The sequence below is a fragment of the Pan troglodytes genome, chromosome 21, assembly GCF_028858775.2.
Source record: "Pan troglodytes isolate AG18354 chromosome 21, NHGRI_mPanTro3-v2.0_pri, whole genome shotgun sequence".
In the NCBI taxonomy this organism is placed as follows: Eukaryota; Metazoa; Chordata; class Mammalia; order Primates; family Hominidae; genus Pan; species Pan troglodytes.
In genome coordinates, this window is record NC_072419.2 from 24,086,640 (window position 1) to 24,104,666 (window position 18,027).

Below are 18,027 nucleotides of genomic sequence, written 5' to 3' on the forward strand. Positions count from 1 at the left end.
CCCGGAGAACTGAGCGGCGGGGCTGGCGCCACCGTCCCGGGACAGCGCGGCCTTTCCCAGCCACACCCCTGCGCGCCGCCGGCCTCCTTCCCCGGCAGTTCCCAAAGATAAATAAATCCTCCTTGTTTTTCCAGACCTGAAATTAACGGTGACTCACAGAGCACTCTGCATGGCCACGGTCGCCTCGGGAAGGAGGACAAATGTGCAGACTTTTTTCCCCCTCACGCGAGGGCAGGACAAGCCAGACTGGGCCAATCAGGGGAGGGCGGCGGGAATCGCACCAAAGTAGGTAAAAAATGCGGGAGGCGTCCCCGCTGCCGCGGCCCGCGACTCCGCTCCCGTGGGTCCTCCCCCAGTGCGTTCCCCCTCCTCGGGCCCTGCCCTCCCCACACCCAACATCTCTCTCCTTCCACCACCGTGTCCCTCTCCCTCACCTCTCCCCTTCCCCCCACCTCCCCCACTAAGTGCCCCCTCGCCCCTCCCCCCACATCGCCCTCCTCTCCCCACTCTGTCCCCTTTCCCTCACCTCTTCCTTCCCCTCTCCATCCCCCTCCTCCCCCAACTATGTGCCCCTCGCCTCTCCCCTCCAAATCCCCCTCCTTCCCACACTCTGTACCCCTCTCCCCCGGCTCTCCCCTCCTTTTCCCCTCCGCGGCCTCGCCCCGCCCCAGCGGCAGGCAGGCACACCTGGCCAGGTGGCTGCCTCCCCGCGCGGGCCGTGCCTGCACAGTGGGTGGGGCGTCAGGTGGCCCCGCCGAGGAGGCGAAGGAAGGCCACCCCTCCCCCATCATCTTTTGCCCGCCCCTCGCCAGCAGGAGCCAGCCCAGTCCGCCTTCTAGCCTCCTGCAGACGAGAGAGGACGCACCCCCACCCCTAAACACTTTCTGGTGAGGCGGACCCTGCCCCGCAGCCTTCAGCAGAGGAGGGAAGCTCCCCTCCGAGACTCTGGATAGCCGCCGGGGGGGCGTTGCCTGGCCGGCTGGTTGCGTAGCAACGGCAGGCGGTGCGTGACGTGCGCAGCCGCGTTCCGTCCTGAGGCGCGCCCGCCCCGGGGTAAGCTCGCGCCGCCGCGTCAGCTCAGCGCTGGGTCTCTCGGTCCCGCAGCCGTGAGGAGGACGCTCTGCATACTCGCTGCCCGCCGGCTCCCTCCCCCGCGTCCCTGCGACCGCCGCGGCGAAGATGGTGAGTAGGAGGGAGGCCGAGGCGTGGGCCGAGGCGGCCGGGAGCAGTGTGTCTCTGGGGCGCCGCGGAGTCGGGGCTAAGGGGGTGAGCCGTGCCTCAGCCCGGGGAGGGACCCGGTCCGGCTGCAGTATCCGGGCCGCGGGTGAGGGGGGTCTCTGGGCCTCCGTCGCCCGCCGTCCTGGCTGGGCCCCCGCGCCCCGGGGTGGATCCGCGGTTGTTGCGCAGCTCCCAGCTGGGGCGAGGCCGCCGCCCTGAGCGTGGCCTCTGCGGGTGCCTCCAGACCCGGCCTTGGAACAACTGGCTAGGGTCGAGCGCCCCCACCCGCTCTGTGAAATCCATCCGGGGGTCTGCACACCGAGGCCGGGGAGTGGGGGGCGGGGGGCGTCGGAATCCGGCCACCGTCCTTGTTGGCGTGGGTTTCCCCAGAGCTGGCGCTGAGGCGCTTGGTGACTTGTGCGCGTTCCAGCCCTTGAGGTCTGTCCATCTCAATAAGGAAGATAAAGCCTTTATGGAACAGTCCTAGAGCACGGAATGATCGCTAACGAGCAGGATCCTGGCATGATTTAGAACGGGGTGGCCTTGCAGCTCCTTTGTTTTTTTCTTTTTATCTGGCAATCGGCTTCCAGCAGCACTCTCGTCGTGCTTGTCAAGCTTGGCAGTGTCTGTTTTAACCCTTCCCTGCCCGATCTGTCCGTGTATGGTTAGAATTTTTTTTCTGACCTGTAGACAGTTGGACTCTGCCAGAACTTGGTGCGCAAGGTGTGGGCATGATGCTGGGATGCTGATACAACCAAATTTAAGAGCTTTAAAAACCATTAAAATACTGGAATCACCAAAAAGTAAACAGGTGCTCATTAGTATATTCTATATGATGGACATTTTGCTTAATTTACATATTTTCCCCCTTTACACTGTCACTCTAATTAGCTATTTAAAAACGTATTCTCAACTGAACTATCAGTTGGAACATTTTGTCATTTTCGTTAGTCTGCACACACTGTTACCATTTTTGGTCAGTGATTTGCAGGCATAGCCTTACCAGACTTTGCTAGAAATATTACACTGTAATTGCATCTGTCTAGATGCAGTTGGTACCAGCTTATCTGCATACAAACTGTTTTCACTGTATAACAGTTTTGGTTTTCTTAAGTTATTACAACTTCCGTGAACATGCAGGCGGCCCCTTAGTGAAAGAAAAGATTAACCGGTAGTTTCTTGATGACTGTAGATATGTATGTAATAGGGATTTGATACTGTTCAGTTTTTGGTTCTTCTTTGGTTTAATGCTGTAAGCTACAAAGTATCAGCATCTTGAGTCTTTTTAATATCTAATTATTAAAAATTTAATAACATTTTAAATGTATATGCTACTTTATACTAAAAGACTTAATCTAGGGGCTTTGAGTTATGGTACGCTTAAGACCGTTCACTCTGTGAAAGTGCTTTGAAGCTTACTAGGGTCTGCTCTAGAGACTTTTGATTTGACATACTTTTTTATTGAGTGGCTAATACAGACTTTATTTTTCTGTTTGAAAATAAGAGACCAAACATTTTACCTTTAGTTAAATGCTTAAGTTAAATGCTTAGTTTCAGTTAAAGCTTAACTAAATTCAAGGAAGGAAGAGTCTGTTATATTTCCTGGTTCTTGTGAGGAGTAGGAGAAATAAAAATTAGAAATGAGCGATTTCCAAATACGCTTCAAAATTGTTGGCTTTAGGGAGATCAAGAAGACCTTACAAGTTACTCTTAGAGTTCAGATTATAGACCCCCCATTTTTAAAGGTTATTTTTGTTTTTAGCCTTATGAGCGCAGGAGCATCTTTGTTTAGTTCAGTGATTAGAGAACATTGTGGGTTAGCTCTTTTGGTTAGATGCTTGGTTCCAAGTTTCTTTTAAGATTAAATTTTAACTACCGATGGGTTTGTTCTAAATTAGCAGAATCACTTCCTAGTACTCACCAAGTCTTTTAGAAGCACCTGAAATAAAGCAGTTTGAAACCAGCTGGGCACTTCAGGATGAGATTAGATGTTTTCAGATGTCTCCCCCAACAAAAAACAAACAACGTCTGCCTCCACGTGAACCACAATTACAGACCCCAAACAAAACGTGTGTGTGTGTGTACTGGGTGTGCCAGCCTCCTTTTACAGAGATTGCTTAGTAGCCCATCATCAAGTTACTAGGGTTATTTGCTCAGTAGTTCTACTGGATATGGATTGAGACATCACACCTAGACTTGCCTAGCTCCTCTTGTAACCAGAGTATCTTTTATGCTTCTTGGAAGGTAAGAGTGTGTCTTGCCCCTGAAGTAGAGTTAAAAGGTTTGCACGATAATCTAAGCCTTATCCTAATCTGAACTGGGGTCTCACAGACTGAACTAATTGGCGCAGTATTCAAGTATTCTAATACTTGGTGATTAGCAAAAACACTACAACCCAGTGAAATAGGTTGGGCATGTATTCACATGCCTATTTAACATATGAGAAAACATTGTAAAGGATTAATTGACTTGAGACAAATCACCTTTTCCAACTCCAAGTTTTAAAATAATAATTTTGAAACATTTTAAGCAGAAAAGTACACGGAATAACAGATCCTTTTGTACAGGGAAAAAAGGGCTATCTTATTGCCATATTTCAGGTTTTTATGTTATCATTACAGCTAAATATGCATCATCTTCCTCATCCCACTCCCTTCCCTCCCTAGAGTTATAACCATTCCTGTGTCAAAGACATAATATCCTGGCTGGTTAAGGAGATGATTTTATTCAGGCTATTGCAATTAGGAGAGCATTCCTGATTGCCTTATTTGAAAATATGCAACAGGCCAGTTCTTTGCAGTTACCTGTTTCCCAGAACACAAAACGGTGGGGTGGATTAACCATCACTGCTTTCTGAGAACACAGAGCTCAGGTAAAGTTCACAGTAGTCACCTGAAATTGATATTCATTGATAGTTCCATACTTTTAGCTACTTAATCATTCATATGTATTGCCTTGATGTGCTTTTAAAACTTACGTAAATTCTGTGCTTCATGTATCCTTTTGCAGCTCTGTGAGAAAAAATTAAACTTTGTGGGGTGGTTTTTTTTTTTTTTTTCAGGGGAGGGCAGCTTTTGGATTTATTTGTAGCTTTGGTTCTTCAACTGCTGAATTGTGTTCTTTTGTATGATTGTGCAAGTTTATCCATTCCCCTGTTGATAAACATTCAGCCATTTCCTAATTTTTTGCCTTTTTTTGGGTCTATTTAAAGTTTTTATAATAGGCAATTTCCATGTCATATATTGCTATATATTACTTCTCTAGCCCCAGTGTGTATCTCTCCATGGTATATATCTAGAAGCGGAAGCCCTGGATTGGAGCATACATATTTTCTACTCTACTACTGGTTCGTTCTGGTTGTATCTCATCATTAACAGCTTGTTTCTACGTTGCCTTTCACCACTTAATAAGAGACTTGAAACCTTTGCCAGTCTGATGGTTGTGAAATGGTTTCTCATTATTTTATTTTGCATTTCTTTGATTACTAGTGAGCTGACTCTTTTCATATGTTTATTGCATCTTAGGTTTTCACACGCGTGCTGCATCCTGCAAACCTGGCCATTCTGTAAATACTTATCATCTTCACCTAAGCTTATTTGCAGAGCCGTAAAGTAAATGTAGCAGTAAAAAAAAAAAAAAAAAAAAAATCAGCTGGACACAGTGGCCTATACCTGTCATCCCAGCACGTTGGGAGGTTGAGGCAGGAGGATTGCTTGAAGCCAGGAGTTGGAGACCAGCCTGGACAATATAGTGAGACCTTGTCTGAACAAAAAAATTAAATAAAAATTAACTGGGCATGCTGGCATGTGCCTGTACTCCTAGCTATTCGGGGGGCTGAGGTGGGAGGATTGCTTGAGCCTGGGTGTTAGAGGCTTCTGTGAGCTATGATTGTACTACTGCACTCCAGCCTGGCCACAGCAGGAGACCCTGTCTCAAAAAACAAGAACATGATTATCAATACCAGAACCTCATACTGAGGAGTAATATTTCTCTCTTCTGGCACATAAATTTCTTTCCAGGCCCCTTACCCAGCTAATTACCAGAAGTTCAATACTTTCTCTTAATTCTATCCACCTGCCATTTTTAGGCCCCTGGTAGTGGTAGAATGTAGAGTGACTTAGGACAGAGTTCTTTCCTTCTTTGCCAAGGGCTGTGGAGATTAACGTCCTTCACTTTACACTTACCCCTCTCTTTCCTGGCAGTTCCTCTAGCCAAAACGTAAAAGCACACACAGTAGATATATGGGAACAATGCACTTCTGCTAAAATTTGCTGTGTACCTAAAACTTCTCTAAAAAATTAAAAGTCTATAGCTGGGCGTGGTGGCACATGCCTGTAATCCCAGCTACTCAGGAGGCTGAGGCAGGAGAATCGCTTAAACCCAGGAGGCAGAGGTTGCAGTGAGCTAAGATCGCACCATTGCACTCCAGCCTGGGTGACAGAGCGAGACTCTGTCCCAAAAAAAAAAAAAAAAAAAATTAAAAGTCTAAAAAACAAACATGCAAAACAAGTAAACATGACTGACTTTCTTTCTTTTCTTTCTCCTTTCCTTTCCTTTTTTTCCTTTCTTTTTTCTTTCTTTTCTTTTTCTTTTTTTTTTTTTTTTTTTTTTTTTGAGACAGACTCTCTTGCAGCCACCCAGGCTGGAGCTCACTGCAGCCTTGATCTCCTGGGCTCAAATGATCCTCCCACCTCAGCCTGCGGAGTAGCTGGGACTACAGATGTGCACCATCACACCCAGCTAACTTTTTAAAATTTTCTGTAGAAATGAGATTTTGCTACATTGCCCAGACTGGTCTCAAACACTCTTCCCGCTTTGGCCTCCCAAAGTGTTGGGATTATAGGCATGAGCCATCGTGCCTAGTGACTGTTTTTCATAAATAGAATTTGTTTAAATCAAAATTGTGTTTAACTTAGTATACAGGAAGACTTCAAATTTTTGAGTTTTTATGTTAATGTAACTTTATATTTTCTTTCAGTAATACTTTGAGATGAAGCACACTATATTTGAAATTTGAAAAAAAACTTGCAAGTCTTGAAAAACTGAATTTAACATATAAATGCGTTGATTTTGTCCACAGAACAGCACTCTCGTCTCTGAGTAACTAGAGCTAGTCTCTTCGTTGTACTGTCATTTGCATATGTAAACCACAGAGCATAATAAATAAGTAGAATATTGTGAAAGCATTTTTTTTTTTTTTTTTTTTTTGGAGGCAGGGTCTCATTCTGTTAACCTAGGCTGGAGTGCAGGGGCGTGAACACAACTCACTGCATCGTCCACCCTCAGGCTCAGTCAGTCCTCTACCTCAGCCTCCTGAGTAGCTGGTACTATATATAGGCAGGCACAACCACTCCCAGCTAAGCTTTGTATTTTAAAAGCTTTACATATATAAAGATGGGATTTATAAATATAAATTTATATATAAAGATGGGGTTTATAAAGATGGGGTTTCACCATGTTTGCACAGGCTGGTCTTGAACTCCTGGGCTCAAGTGATCCACCTGCTTTGGCCTCCCAAAGTGCTGGGATTACAGGCATGAGCCACTGCGCCCAGCCGTGAAAGTATCTTGAGTTTACTTCTCTTGTGGCATAACATTTCTGTCTAGATTGTCCATGAAAGTCATACACAAAGATTTACACCTAACACTTCAGCAATATTGTAACCACAACTTTTCTTCTGTTCATGCCTCCTTTCATTGATGTTGGAAGTGAGAAGTTTTCACTTGGAATTGTGCTTCTGAATTACCTCCTGCTCATTTTTCTTGAAATTTTACAATTGGGAGAGGCATAGACTTAGACAAATAAACATCGGTTTTATTCATCTCAGTAATACTTTGGGCTAAAATGTTATATTCATCATTGAATCTGCTGTACTAAGACCCCCATTGAGTTGAATATTTAGAGTGATTCTTAGCTCCAAGATTAGTCTTCTAGTAGCTGATACTGTAATGCTTACATGCTGCCAACACTATTCCATGTTTTGCTTTGTTATGTTTTACGTAGATTTTTTGTTTGGAGGTTCTAGCAGGGGAGCGCAGCTGCTCATATAACCTTGACCAAAGACCAGTTCTCCTCTATCAGGAATGGTCATCCTCTTTGACCGAGCGCATAGCTTTGAGAGGGACGCACATGGAGTGGTGAGGGAGGAAGGGGACACCTGCCTAGCCAGCCAGATCAGCCGAATCAACCCTGGTGATCAATGGGGTGACAGATGTTGCAGCCAGATCGCCCTCACATCATACGTAGATTTTTTAAAAGCAAGTGATTTCAGTAAAAAATGCAATTAAAGTTTTAAAATTAACAAAGTTATCTCTAATTGAAGGTGTGAAAAGAATGAGAACGTCTGTTGCAACAAGGCATAGATGAGTGCTTGAAAGATAGAAACTTAAGTTCATTCTACACCTGGAAGGTCATTTGTCATTGTGTTTGTGCTTTTGGATCACATCAAAGGAAGATTGTTTACTCCTTTGAACATTTTTACATTACTTCATAGGTTGTTATTTCTATTTGCCTTATCACAGGAAAGCAAAGATGAATTTCCTACCCTTGTTTCTATCTTGGCTTGCTTTCAGAAAATAGCTTGTAAATGTAATTAGTGTTTATTTTAAAATGGTTTCACAACTTTTCTGTTGCTATTTTCATGTACAGGTGGAGCATCCCTAATCTAAAAATCCAAAATTCTCTAAAATCCCAAACTTTTTGAACACCAACATATTGCCGCAGTGGAAAACTCTACATCTCACCTCATGTGACAAGTCAAAATGCAGACAAAACTTTCACACACAGAATTATTTAAAATATCATATAAAATAATTTTCAGGCTATGGGTATAAAGTGTATATGAAACACAAATGAATTTTGTGTTTGGACTTGGGTCCTATTCCCAAGCTATCTCATTATGTATATGCAGATATTCCAAAATTTGAAAATATCTGAAATCTGAAATGCTTGGTACTGGAAGGTACTTAACCTGTAGTAATAGAACTAATACTAAAGCACAGCACAGGCAAATACAGGTAAGGCTTCTCCAACTTGCTCTGGAGCAATCTTTGAAGTCAGTTGTTGAAGCTCAGGAGTTTTGAGGAATTCTCAAATCATTGTAAGAATCTGCAGCCTGACCAACATGGAGAAACCCCATCTCTACTAAAAATACAAAATTAGCCAGGCATAGTGGCAGGCGCATGTAGTCCCAGCTACTTGAGAGGTTGAGGCAGGAGAATTGCTTGAACCTGGGAGGCGGAGGTTGTGGTGAACCGAGATCACGGCCGCTGCACTCCAGCCTGAGCAACAAAGCAAGACCCTGTCTCAAAAAAAAAAAAAAAAAAATCTTTAGAGGAATACTCTAGTTATAAGAATATTTCATCTTTAGGCCAGTGTTGTCAAATGGGAAGAAAATACAAGCTATGTATATACTTTTAACTTTTCTAGTAATTATTTTAATATACTTTTAACTTTTCTAGTAATATTTTTAAAAATTGAGAAATTTTACTTATAAATTGTTTGAAATCCAGTATATATTTTACACTGAAAGCACGTGTCAATTCAGGTGCTAAATTTTCATTGGAAATATTTGATCTGTATTTAGATATGATAAAATTTACATTTGAAAAAGTAGATTCATATACTCAAGTTGCTCCAGACCTACTTACAAGTTTTCCAGTAATGGATAAGAATAAATTTTTAGAATTTAAGTTAATTAAAATTAAATGAAAATACAGTTCCTCAGTCACACTAGCCACATTTAAATGACTCGTTAAGTCACATGTGGCTAGTGGCCACTTTATTGGACCAACCTAAGACTTTGTGAGTTGGCCTACTTAATTTGTAATGGGAAGTTGGTATGCGTACCAACTAAATTCTCTGCATTTCTGCACATGTCCAAGAAACAATGCTGAGATAGCATATGAATTTCTTTATAGGACTTAAGATGTTTTATGAAACTAGACTATTGAGCTCTTTTAAGATGGGGATCGTACATTCCAGTAGCAAGATACCACTCTCATAGTAGGCCCACATAGATGTTACTGAATGAACATGAATGAGTGAATGGGAGAGGGTATTCTTAATTATGACAAAGGACAGGTTCCCATGGAGGTGGATTCCTTTAATTTTTATACCTTCTATTCCCACATACCTTTTTTAATGCAATGGAAATTGGGTTTTAAGTATTGAATTAATTGAATAGTACCTCCCCTTTGTATACTGCATGATAATTTGCTTTGAGTCTTACAAGTAAAAATCCTTCAAGATAGTTAAGGCAGTTATTAGAGTAATACCTTTAAAGTGATTGTGGCATATTGAAAGTCCTCAATAAATGCCAGTTTCCTTTCTTTCCTTAAAAATGAAACCGTGGAATTTGATGCTCATTGAGGCATCCTGAACCATAGAAAAGCGCTCAAAAGCCTAACAAATGAAAGAGCAAGAAGTGGCCAGGTGTGGTGGCTCACGCCTGTTACCCCAGCACTTCGGGAGGCCAAGGTGGGTGGGTTGCTTGAGGTCGGGAGTTCGAAACCAGCCTGACCAACGTGGTGAAACCCCCTCCTCTACTAAAAATACGAAATTAGCCGGGTGTGGTGGCGCATGCCTGTAATCCCAGCTACTTGGGAGGCTGAGGCAGGAGAATCACTTGGACTTGGGAGGTGGAGGTGGCAGTGAGCCAAGATCCCGCCATTGCACTCCAGCCTGGACAACGAGCAAAATTCCGTCTCAAAAAAAAAAAAAAAAAAAGCAAGAAGTAATGCTGTCTTACGTAACTTATAAGTATTTACCTTATCTCATTCAACCCTTATAGCAACTCATTGAGATAGATATTATTTGTGTTAAACTATACTGCCACATTAAAAGCATGTGCTCAGTGTCTGGCTGCTGGGTTTTTTTAAATCTTGACTCTGCCACTTGCACTAACTGTATGACCTTTGGTAAGTTCCTGACGCATTCTGTGCCTCAATTTCACCATTCTTCCAAGTGGGAATAATAATAGTACCTACCACCACAACAGTATGAATGATGCATGTAACTAGTTTAAAGCAGTGGCACAGGCCAGGTGTGGAGGCTCATGCCTGTAATCCTAGCACATTGGGAGGCCAAAGCAGGCAGATCGCTTGAGCTTATGAGTTCGAGACCAGCCTGAGCAACAAACATGACAAAACCCAGTCTCTACATAAAATACCAAAAAAAAAAAAAAAAAAAAAAAAGGAAAGCAAGGTGTGGCAGCGCATGCCTGTGGTCCCAGCTACTTGGGAGGCTGAGGTGAGAGGATTGCTTGAGCCCAGGAGCTTCAGGCTGCAGTGAACCAAGGTTGCACCACTGCACCTCAGCCTGGACGACAGAGCAAGACCCTGATCCCAAAAAAAAAAAGCAGTGGCAGGTAGTAAAGTGCTAATCAGTTTATCAGTGTTAGCTAAAATAAATAGTGGCAACCTTAGGTCTAATTAGGTAAATAGTCTTTTGTTATTACTTGCTATCCAAGTGGAAGAAGCCAGAATCATTTATTTAACTCATTAAAAAGGGATTCCTGCCTGACTAATCAAAAGGCAGTTTATCCTTCAAGGGCCAGCTCTAGGAAGACCTGCCTGACATGACACCTCCCTCTTGTCATCGTGTCTCATACAGAATCACTTATTTCCTGGGCTGTCAATGCATGGAGAGCTTGCTGCTGGTGCAGCATTAATCATATATAGGATTCTTTCTTATATCTGTTATCTCTACCCAACTGGATATATCTTTAGAATAGTTCAAAGTTTTGTTCATCTTTATATCCTGTATTCATCTTTATATTCTGATGACACCAGTGTGTGCCTCAGTAGTTGTAGAGCAAATGAAAAGAGTTGGAGGAGTGCATTAGAATGTGTTTCAATAGTTTTATTCTTTCTTTAATATTATTTTACTTGGAATCATTATATATAATCAACTTTTTAATTTGAATTTTCAAGTGACTTGATTCTTGATGTAAAAATATCATTTTACACTCTTAGTTATATTTTTCCTGGAGTAATTAATGGAGAACTAGACAGTTTTGCATCGCCCTCAATGTTTAGAATAACAATCATTTATTCAACAAATATTTGAGAGATTTTTGTATGTCAAGAACTGGTCCAAGCACTAGGGAAACAAGTTCTTTCCTCATGGAAGTTACAATCTGATATGGAGGAAGAGACAAAAAAGACAAGATCATTTCAGCTGGTGAAAGTAGTATGAAGAAAATAAGGTAATCAATAGGGAGTACTAAGGCCAGGCGTGGTGACTCATGCTTGTAATCCAGCACTTTGGGAGGCTGAGGTGGGTGGATCACCTGAGGTCAGGAGTTTGAGACCAGCCTGGCCAACATGGTGAAACCCTGTCTCTACTAAAAATACAAAAATTAGCCAGGCGTGATGGCGCGCGCCTGTAATCCCAACTACTCTGGGAGGCTGAGGCAGGAGAATCACTTGAACCCGGGAGGCGGAGGTTGCAGTGAGCCGAGATCGCGCCATTGCACTCAAGCCTGGGGGACAAGAGTGAAACTCCGTCTCAAAAAAAAAAAAAAAAAAAAGGGAAGTACTGGAAGAGTTGGGCTACTTTAGCTAGAATTTAGAGAGGGCCTCTTTTGAAGTAGGACTTACATGGCAATAAAGAGCTAGCTATGTGAAGAGCATTTAGGGCAGAAGGAACTCTTAAGTAGAAGGGCCTGTAGAAGAGAATGAGCTTGACATTTGCCAGGGACAGAAAAAAGGCTTGTGTGGTTAGCATTCAGTCAACAAGGGGGAAATAAGTAGGAAATAGATTATAGGCAAGAACTAGACCAGAAAGGGCCATTAGGTCAAAGGTGAGGAATTTGAATTTTATTCTGATGGCACCAGGAAGCCATTGGGTGTGTGATGGTGGGGAGGTGTTAAGTAGTGTAGTGGAGCGAGATATGATTTATCCCTGTGGTTGATGTGTAGAGACATAGAAATGGGGACAAAGACCAATTAAGAAACTATTGCTGGCTGTGTATGGTGACCCACGCTTGTAATCCCAGTGCTTTGGGAGGCCGAGGTGAGAGGATCACTTGAGGCCAGGAGTTAAAGACTACCCTGGGCAACAGAGAGAGACCCCGTCTCTACCAAAAAATAAAACATAAATAACCAGGCATGGTGGCACGTACCTGCAGTCCTAGCTACTTAGGAAGCTGAAGCAGGAGATTACTTGACCCCAGGAGGTCGAGGCTATGGTGAGCCAAGTTCATGCCATTGCCCTCCAGCCTGGGTGACAAAGCGAGACCCTGTCCGTAAACAAACAACAACACAACCAACTATTGCTTTATTCAGATGGTAGATGGTGGTAGCTCGAATTAAAATTTGTTAATAATGAGAGGTGGTAAGATTGGATATATATTTTGGGGGTAGAGCTGGAAGGACTTAATGATAATTTGGATGTGTGGCATAAGGGAAAGAAGACTATCAAAGATGGCTCGTAAGGCTTAGACCTGATCTACCAGATATTTGATGGTGTCACTATGCTTGAGGTCCTATAAAAGAAGCTAAAACAAAATAGTTTAGCATAAATTGAGGTTCTTAGAATTTTGAGGAATAAAAAAAATTGATTCAAAAGTTTTATAAATCTTTAAAATACCATAATTTCATAGTTGATTATATAAAAGTAGTATATATTCATTGTAGAACATTAAGAAAAATTTAGCTGTAATGACAGTTCCAACCAAAGTATTAACATTTGGGACATTTTCTTTTAAGCCATTTAATTTATATTCTCATTTTTTCAAGAAGTAATTATTAACTACCTTCTAGGAACCTGGCACTGTTGTTGTAGGCTCTAGAGATTCAATAATATACAAGAAAAAGTCTCTGTCTCTATGAAATATACATTCTTTTTTTTTTTTTTTTTTGAGACTGAGTCTCACCCTGTTGCCCAGGCTGGAGTGCAATAGCGTGATCTTGGCTCACTGCAACCTCCGCCTCCTAGGTTCAAGCGATTCTCCTGCCTCAGTCTTCTCACTACTGGGATTAACAGGTGCGCGCCACCACGCCTGGCTAATTTTTTATATCTTTAGTAGAGATGGGTTTTCAACCATGTTGGCCAGGCTGGTCTCAAACTCCTGACCTCATGATCTGCCTGCCTCAGCCTCCCAAAGTGCTGGGATTACAGGTGTGAACCACCACACCCGGCGCTGAAGTATACATTCTAATGGGAGAGACAGTTAAGAAATAAGTAAACAAATAAGATAATTGCAGATTGTATACATATTATTATGAAAATAAGGGAATGAGAGAGTGACTATCTGGAGACTGCCAATATAGATTTTTCTCACACACTTGAGTTAATCTATAAAGGATAAAACTGTATTTCCCATTTTCCAGTGTGACGTGAGTGCCAGGATAATTCAGTTGGGGGGAGAATAGTGTTTTCAACAAATGGTGCTGGGACAATTGGATATCCGCATGCAAAAGAACGTATTTGGATCCCTGCTTCATACTGTATGTTGTATTTAACTTAAAATGGATCATAAATCTAAATGTGAGCACTAAAGCTATGAACTTCTAGAAGAACACATAGGTATAAATCTCTGTGAACTTGTGTTAGGCAATTTTTGTTGGTAGTTTTCCTGGCCTTTCTAGGCAATGACACCAAGAGCACAAGTGACAAAAATAGATAAATTGGACTTCATTGTATTCAAAAATGTTCATCAAAGAACACCATCAAGGAAATGAAAACACAACCCACAGAATAGGAAAAGATGTTTGCAAATCATATACCTGACAAGGAGCTTGTGTGTAGAATATATTAAAGGACTTACAACTCAACAATAAAAAACCCACTTGTTTGGGCAAAGGATTTGAATAGCTGTTTGTCTAAAGATGTGCAAATGACTAATAAGCCAATGGAAAAAACTGCAGAACATCATTAGCCATTAGGGAAATGCAGATCAAAACCGCACATACTGCTTTGTACCTGCTAAGACAGCTATAATGAAAAGATTATTGTAGCAAATGTTGGCCAGGCTATGAAGTTGGAGCACCCATACATTGCTGGTGGGAATGTAAAATGGCGCAATAATTTTGGAAAATAGTTTGGCAGTGCCTGAAAAAATTAAACTTGGGAGCTACCGTATGACTCAGCAGTTTTACTCCTACCTACATATCCAAGCAAAATGAAAATGTATGTCCACACAAAAACTTGTACACAAATGTGCATAGCATTATTATTCATAGTTGCCAAAAGTGATAATAACCCAGTGTTCATCAGTTGATGGATAGATGGATAAATGTAGTATATCCATGCAAGGGAAGGGAATATTATTTGGCAATAAAAAGAAATGAAATACTGATACATGCTACAACGTGGATGAACATTGAAAATATGCTAAGTGAAAGAAACCAGTCCCAAAAGATGACATATTGTGTGATTCCATTTATACAAAATGTCCAGAATACACAGATCCATAGAGACAGAAAGTACATTAGTGGTTAGCAAGGGCTGGGGTGGGTGGGAGTGGGAATGAGGAATGACTGCTAATGGGTTTGGAGTTTCTTTTTTGGTTTTTTTTTTTTTTGAGACAAGGTCTCTATCACCCAGGTTGGAGTGCAGTGGCATGAGCATAGCTCACTGCAACCTCTACCACAGTGACTCAAGTGATCCTCCCACCTCAGCCTCCTGAATAGCTGGAACTACAGGCCCATACCACCATCCCTGGCAATTTTAAAAAGTTTTTTTGTCAAGATGAGGTCTCACTATTTTGCCGAGGTTGGTCTTGAACTCCTGGACTCAAGTGATCTTCCTGCCTCAACTTCCCAAAGTGCTGAGATTACAGGCATGAGCCATTACACCCAGCCCAGGGTTTCTTTTTGTGGTGTTCAAAATGGTCTAAGATTAGGAAGTGGTGGTGATGGATGCACAACTTTGTGACTATACTGAAAACCCGCTGAATTTACTACACTTTAAACGGGTAAATTTCATGGTATATAGAATATATCTGTAAAAACTACTTAAATTGTTTAATAATATCATGCATGTACATCACCCTCATGTTAAATTTATTTTTATAAGAAATACTCTGTCATCTTGTGCATAAATCTTGCATTTCTTCAAAAGAGAGTCCTAGGTATGAAATCACTGAATCAAAAAGGTGTGTGTATTTCTAATATAAAAAAATATGCTTACCTGCAGGGCACAGTGGCTCACGCCTGTAATCCCTGCACTTTGGGAGGCTGAGGCAGGCGGATCACCTGAGGTTGGGAGTTCGAGTCCAGCCTGACCAACATGGAGAAACCCCATCTCTACTAAAAAATACAAAAAAATTAGCCGGGCATGTTGGCGCATGCCTGTAATCCCAGCTACTCGGGAGGCTGAGGCAGGAGAATCGCTTGAACCCAGGAGGCGGAAGTTGCGGTGAGCCGAGGTCACGCCATTGCACTCCAGCCTGGGCAACAAGAACGAAACTCCGTCTCAAAAAAAAAAAAAAAAAAAGGCTTACCAGAGAAAACTTAGAAAATAAAGAAAACTAGAGAGAAGATAAAAATCATGTATAGCCTCACTTTTAGAGATAAAATTGTGGAACTTCTTTTTCTTCTGTACTGTTTTTCATAATTGAGATTATACTGTACATGTAACTTTATATCCAGCTTCTTCATTCACTGAAAGTAAGTCATAAGTATTTCCCACATGCTTTTAAAAACGTTGCATAAACATGATTTTAACAGCTGCATCAGGAACTATCCTGTGGATATACTATCATTTACTTTGCAGTTCTCCTGTTTTTATTTATTTGGGCTGTCTGTTTTTTTAGTATTATGTAGATTATTTTCCTAGAATAAATTCCTAGAAGTGAGGTTACTGGGTTAAAGGGTCAATGGGTATGGATTATTGTAAGGCTCTATGATATAAATGGCCAAATTGCTTTCTAAAAGATGTTAATGAGTAATAAATAGGGTTGCCTGTGGTGGAAGACAAATCTGGAAAAGTAGGTTGGTTTACGCAATAAAGGGCTTTTTATGCTCTGTTAATAAATAAGGACTTTATCTTGTGGGTGCTTGGGAATTGTTAAAGACTTAATCTTGGGAGTGATAGGAGATTTTGAGAGTAAATGAGAGGGAATAGATTTGAAATACACATTTAAGGAGGAATTGGCAGGGCTTAGAAAACTAGGTGTGACTGGGAAACAGGTAGATTAGTTAACCAGCAATATCAAATCTGCTTCATATTTATCGATTTGCTAGTTAACCATCCAGAGAGAACTAAGACAGCTTGTTAAACCAAGGAGAAATTTTTCACATTTAGCTTACTGTTTGGTTAATATGCTGTTTCTCAAAGAGTAGAATACTAAAAGTATTATTCACCTTGAAATAAAAATTAGATATATAATTTAGTATAATTTACATAAAGTGAAATTCACCCTTTCTGGTGTAAGTTCTGGAAGTTTTGACACATATATATGTACACACACATATATACACACACATATATAGTTGTGTAACTACAGCCACAGTCAAAATATAGAATAATTCCTTCACACACAAAAAATTCCTCATTAATCCCTCCTCCTATCCCCAACAACCACTGATCTGTTTTTTGTCTCTATAGTTTTACCTTTGTCATGTAAATGGAACTGTACATTGATACACTTTGAGTCTAGCTTCTTTTCACTCAGCATAAAGCATTTGTGCCTCAGCAATTCTATTTTATTGCTGAATTTTATTCCATTCCCCAGTGGAGAGTTATATTTTATTTTATTATTTATTTTTGTATTTATTTTTCTGGGTTAAGGAGCAGAAAGTTTAATAAACAAAAAAGAAGAGAGAGAGAGAGAAAGCTTCCTTATGCTGAGAAAACAGGTCACCCAAGAGAGGGTCTCCCTGGAGAGATATATTTTAATTTTTTCTTTTCTCAGTTAAGGATGGGGCAGAATATTAGAAGGATTTTTTTCCTCTTTCTAATGCTCATAAATCCTTGAAACAGTCATTTTCTCTACCTTAGATAAAACTAATAGAACTTACTATTGCACACTTGATAGACTACAGTATAGTATAAACATAACCTTTATATGCACAGGGAAACCAAAAAATTTGTGTGACTTGCTTTATTGCTATGGTCTAGAATTGAACTTGCAGTGTCTCCAAGGTATGCCTGTATATACTAGGAAAAGGGACATATTTTAGGACAAAACCTATGGCTTGCCTCATAGGCCCCAGTTTCATCATTGCAGATTTTGATTTATAGCTGCAGGTGATGGTTGTGCCTAGGAGAATGGTAGGAGGTATTGTAATTGAATCTTACTGTGTTAAGAGAACTATTACCCTTCTCTTTGCTGTTGGTATGGCTTTGCTGTTTAACCACTTAATAGTCATGTGGAGAAAGAAGAGATACACATTAAATTCTTAGGTTTGTTTTTAATTCGTAGTTTTGATTATCAGAGAACAAATGGAAATTACTGTTTCAAATCAGTCTTAAGCTGTGGTTTCTTTATCCATAACATTCTGTTACCCAAAGATTTCAATAAAAATTGGCCACATTGTTAACTAGAAAGAGTCGAAGCAGCTCTAACTAGATTTTCTGGTTAATATAAGAGTCTTTGCTTAGTGCATGGAAGGCCTTATGTGTGTTGTTTTAATCAGTCCTTTTGAGTTAGCAGTATGATAATTCACATTTTACAGATGATGAAGCTGAGGATTAAAGAAGTTAGCTGACTTGCCCAAGTTACAGGATTTTAGTAAGTCTGATTCAACCCTGTGGTACACTTTCTCCTCTGGTTAAAAAGGTCTTCTAAGGTTAAATGTTCCAAATTCTGTTTTTGAGAATAACATAGCCAGTTTAAATATATATATATATTCAGTATTT

At 41.1% G+C, this 18,027-nt stretch overlaps 2 protein-coding genes across 5 annotated transcripts in view; one reads left to right on the top strand and one right to left on the bottom strand.

The window, feature by feature from the left end:
- BFSP1 (beaded filament structural protein 1) overlaps positions 1-207 on the bottom strand; it is a 75,153-nt gene extending 74,946 nt beyond the window's left edge. The window contains exon 1 of the mRNA XM_063803130.1: positions 137-207. The gene's annotated coding sequence lies outside the window, so the exon portion shown is untranslated. The remainder of the gene's footprint in view (positions 1-136) is intronic.
- The window catches only part of DSTN (destrin, actin depolymerizing factor), a 39,129-nt gene continuing 21,241 nt past the window's right edge, over positions 140-18,027 (top strand). Inside the window, exons 1-2 of one of the 4 annotated variants that reach the window (XM_009436836.5) lie at positions 140-285; positions 813-1,182. In XM_009436836.5, the coding sequence (XP_009435111.1) occupies positions 1,180-1,182 (3 nt within the window). In that variant the 5' untranslated portion in view covers positions 140-285; positions 813-1,179. Of the gene's footprint in view, positions 286-328; positions 1,183-18,027 lie in introns of those variants that run through there. The other 3 variants (XM_009436837.5, XM_514526.9, XM_063803131.1) reach the window with 3 other exon arrangements.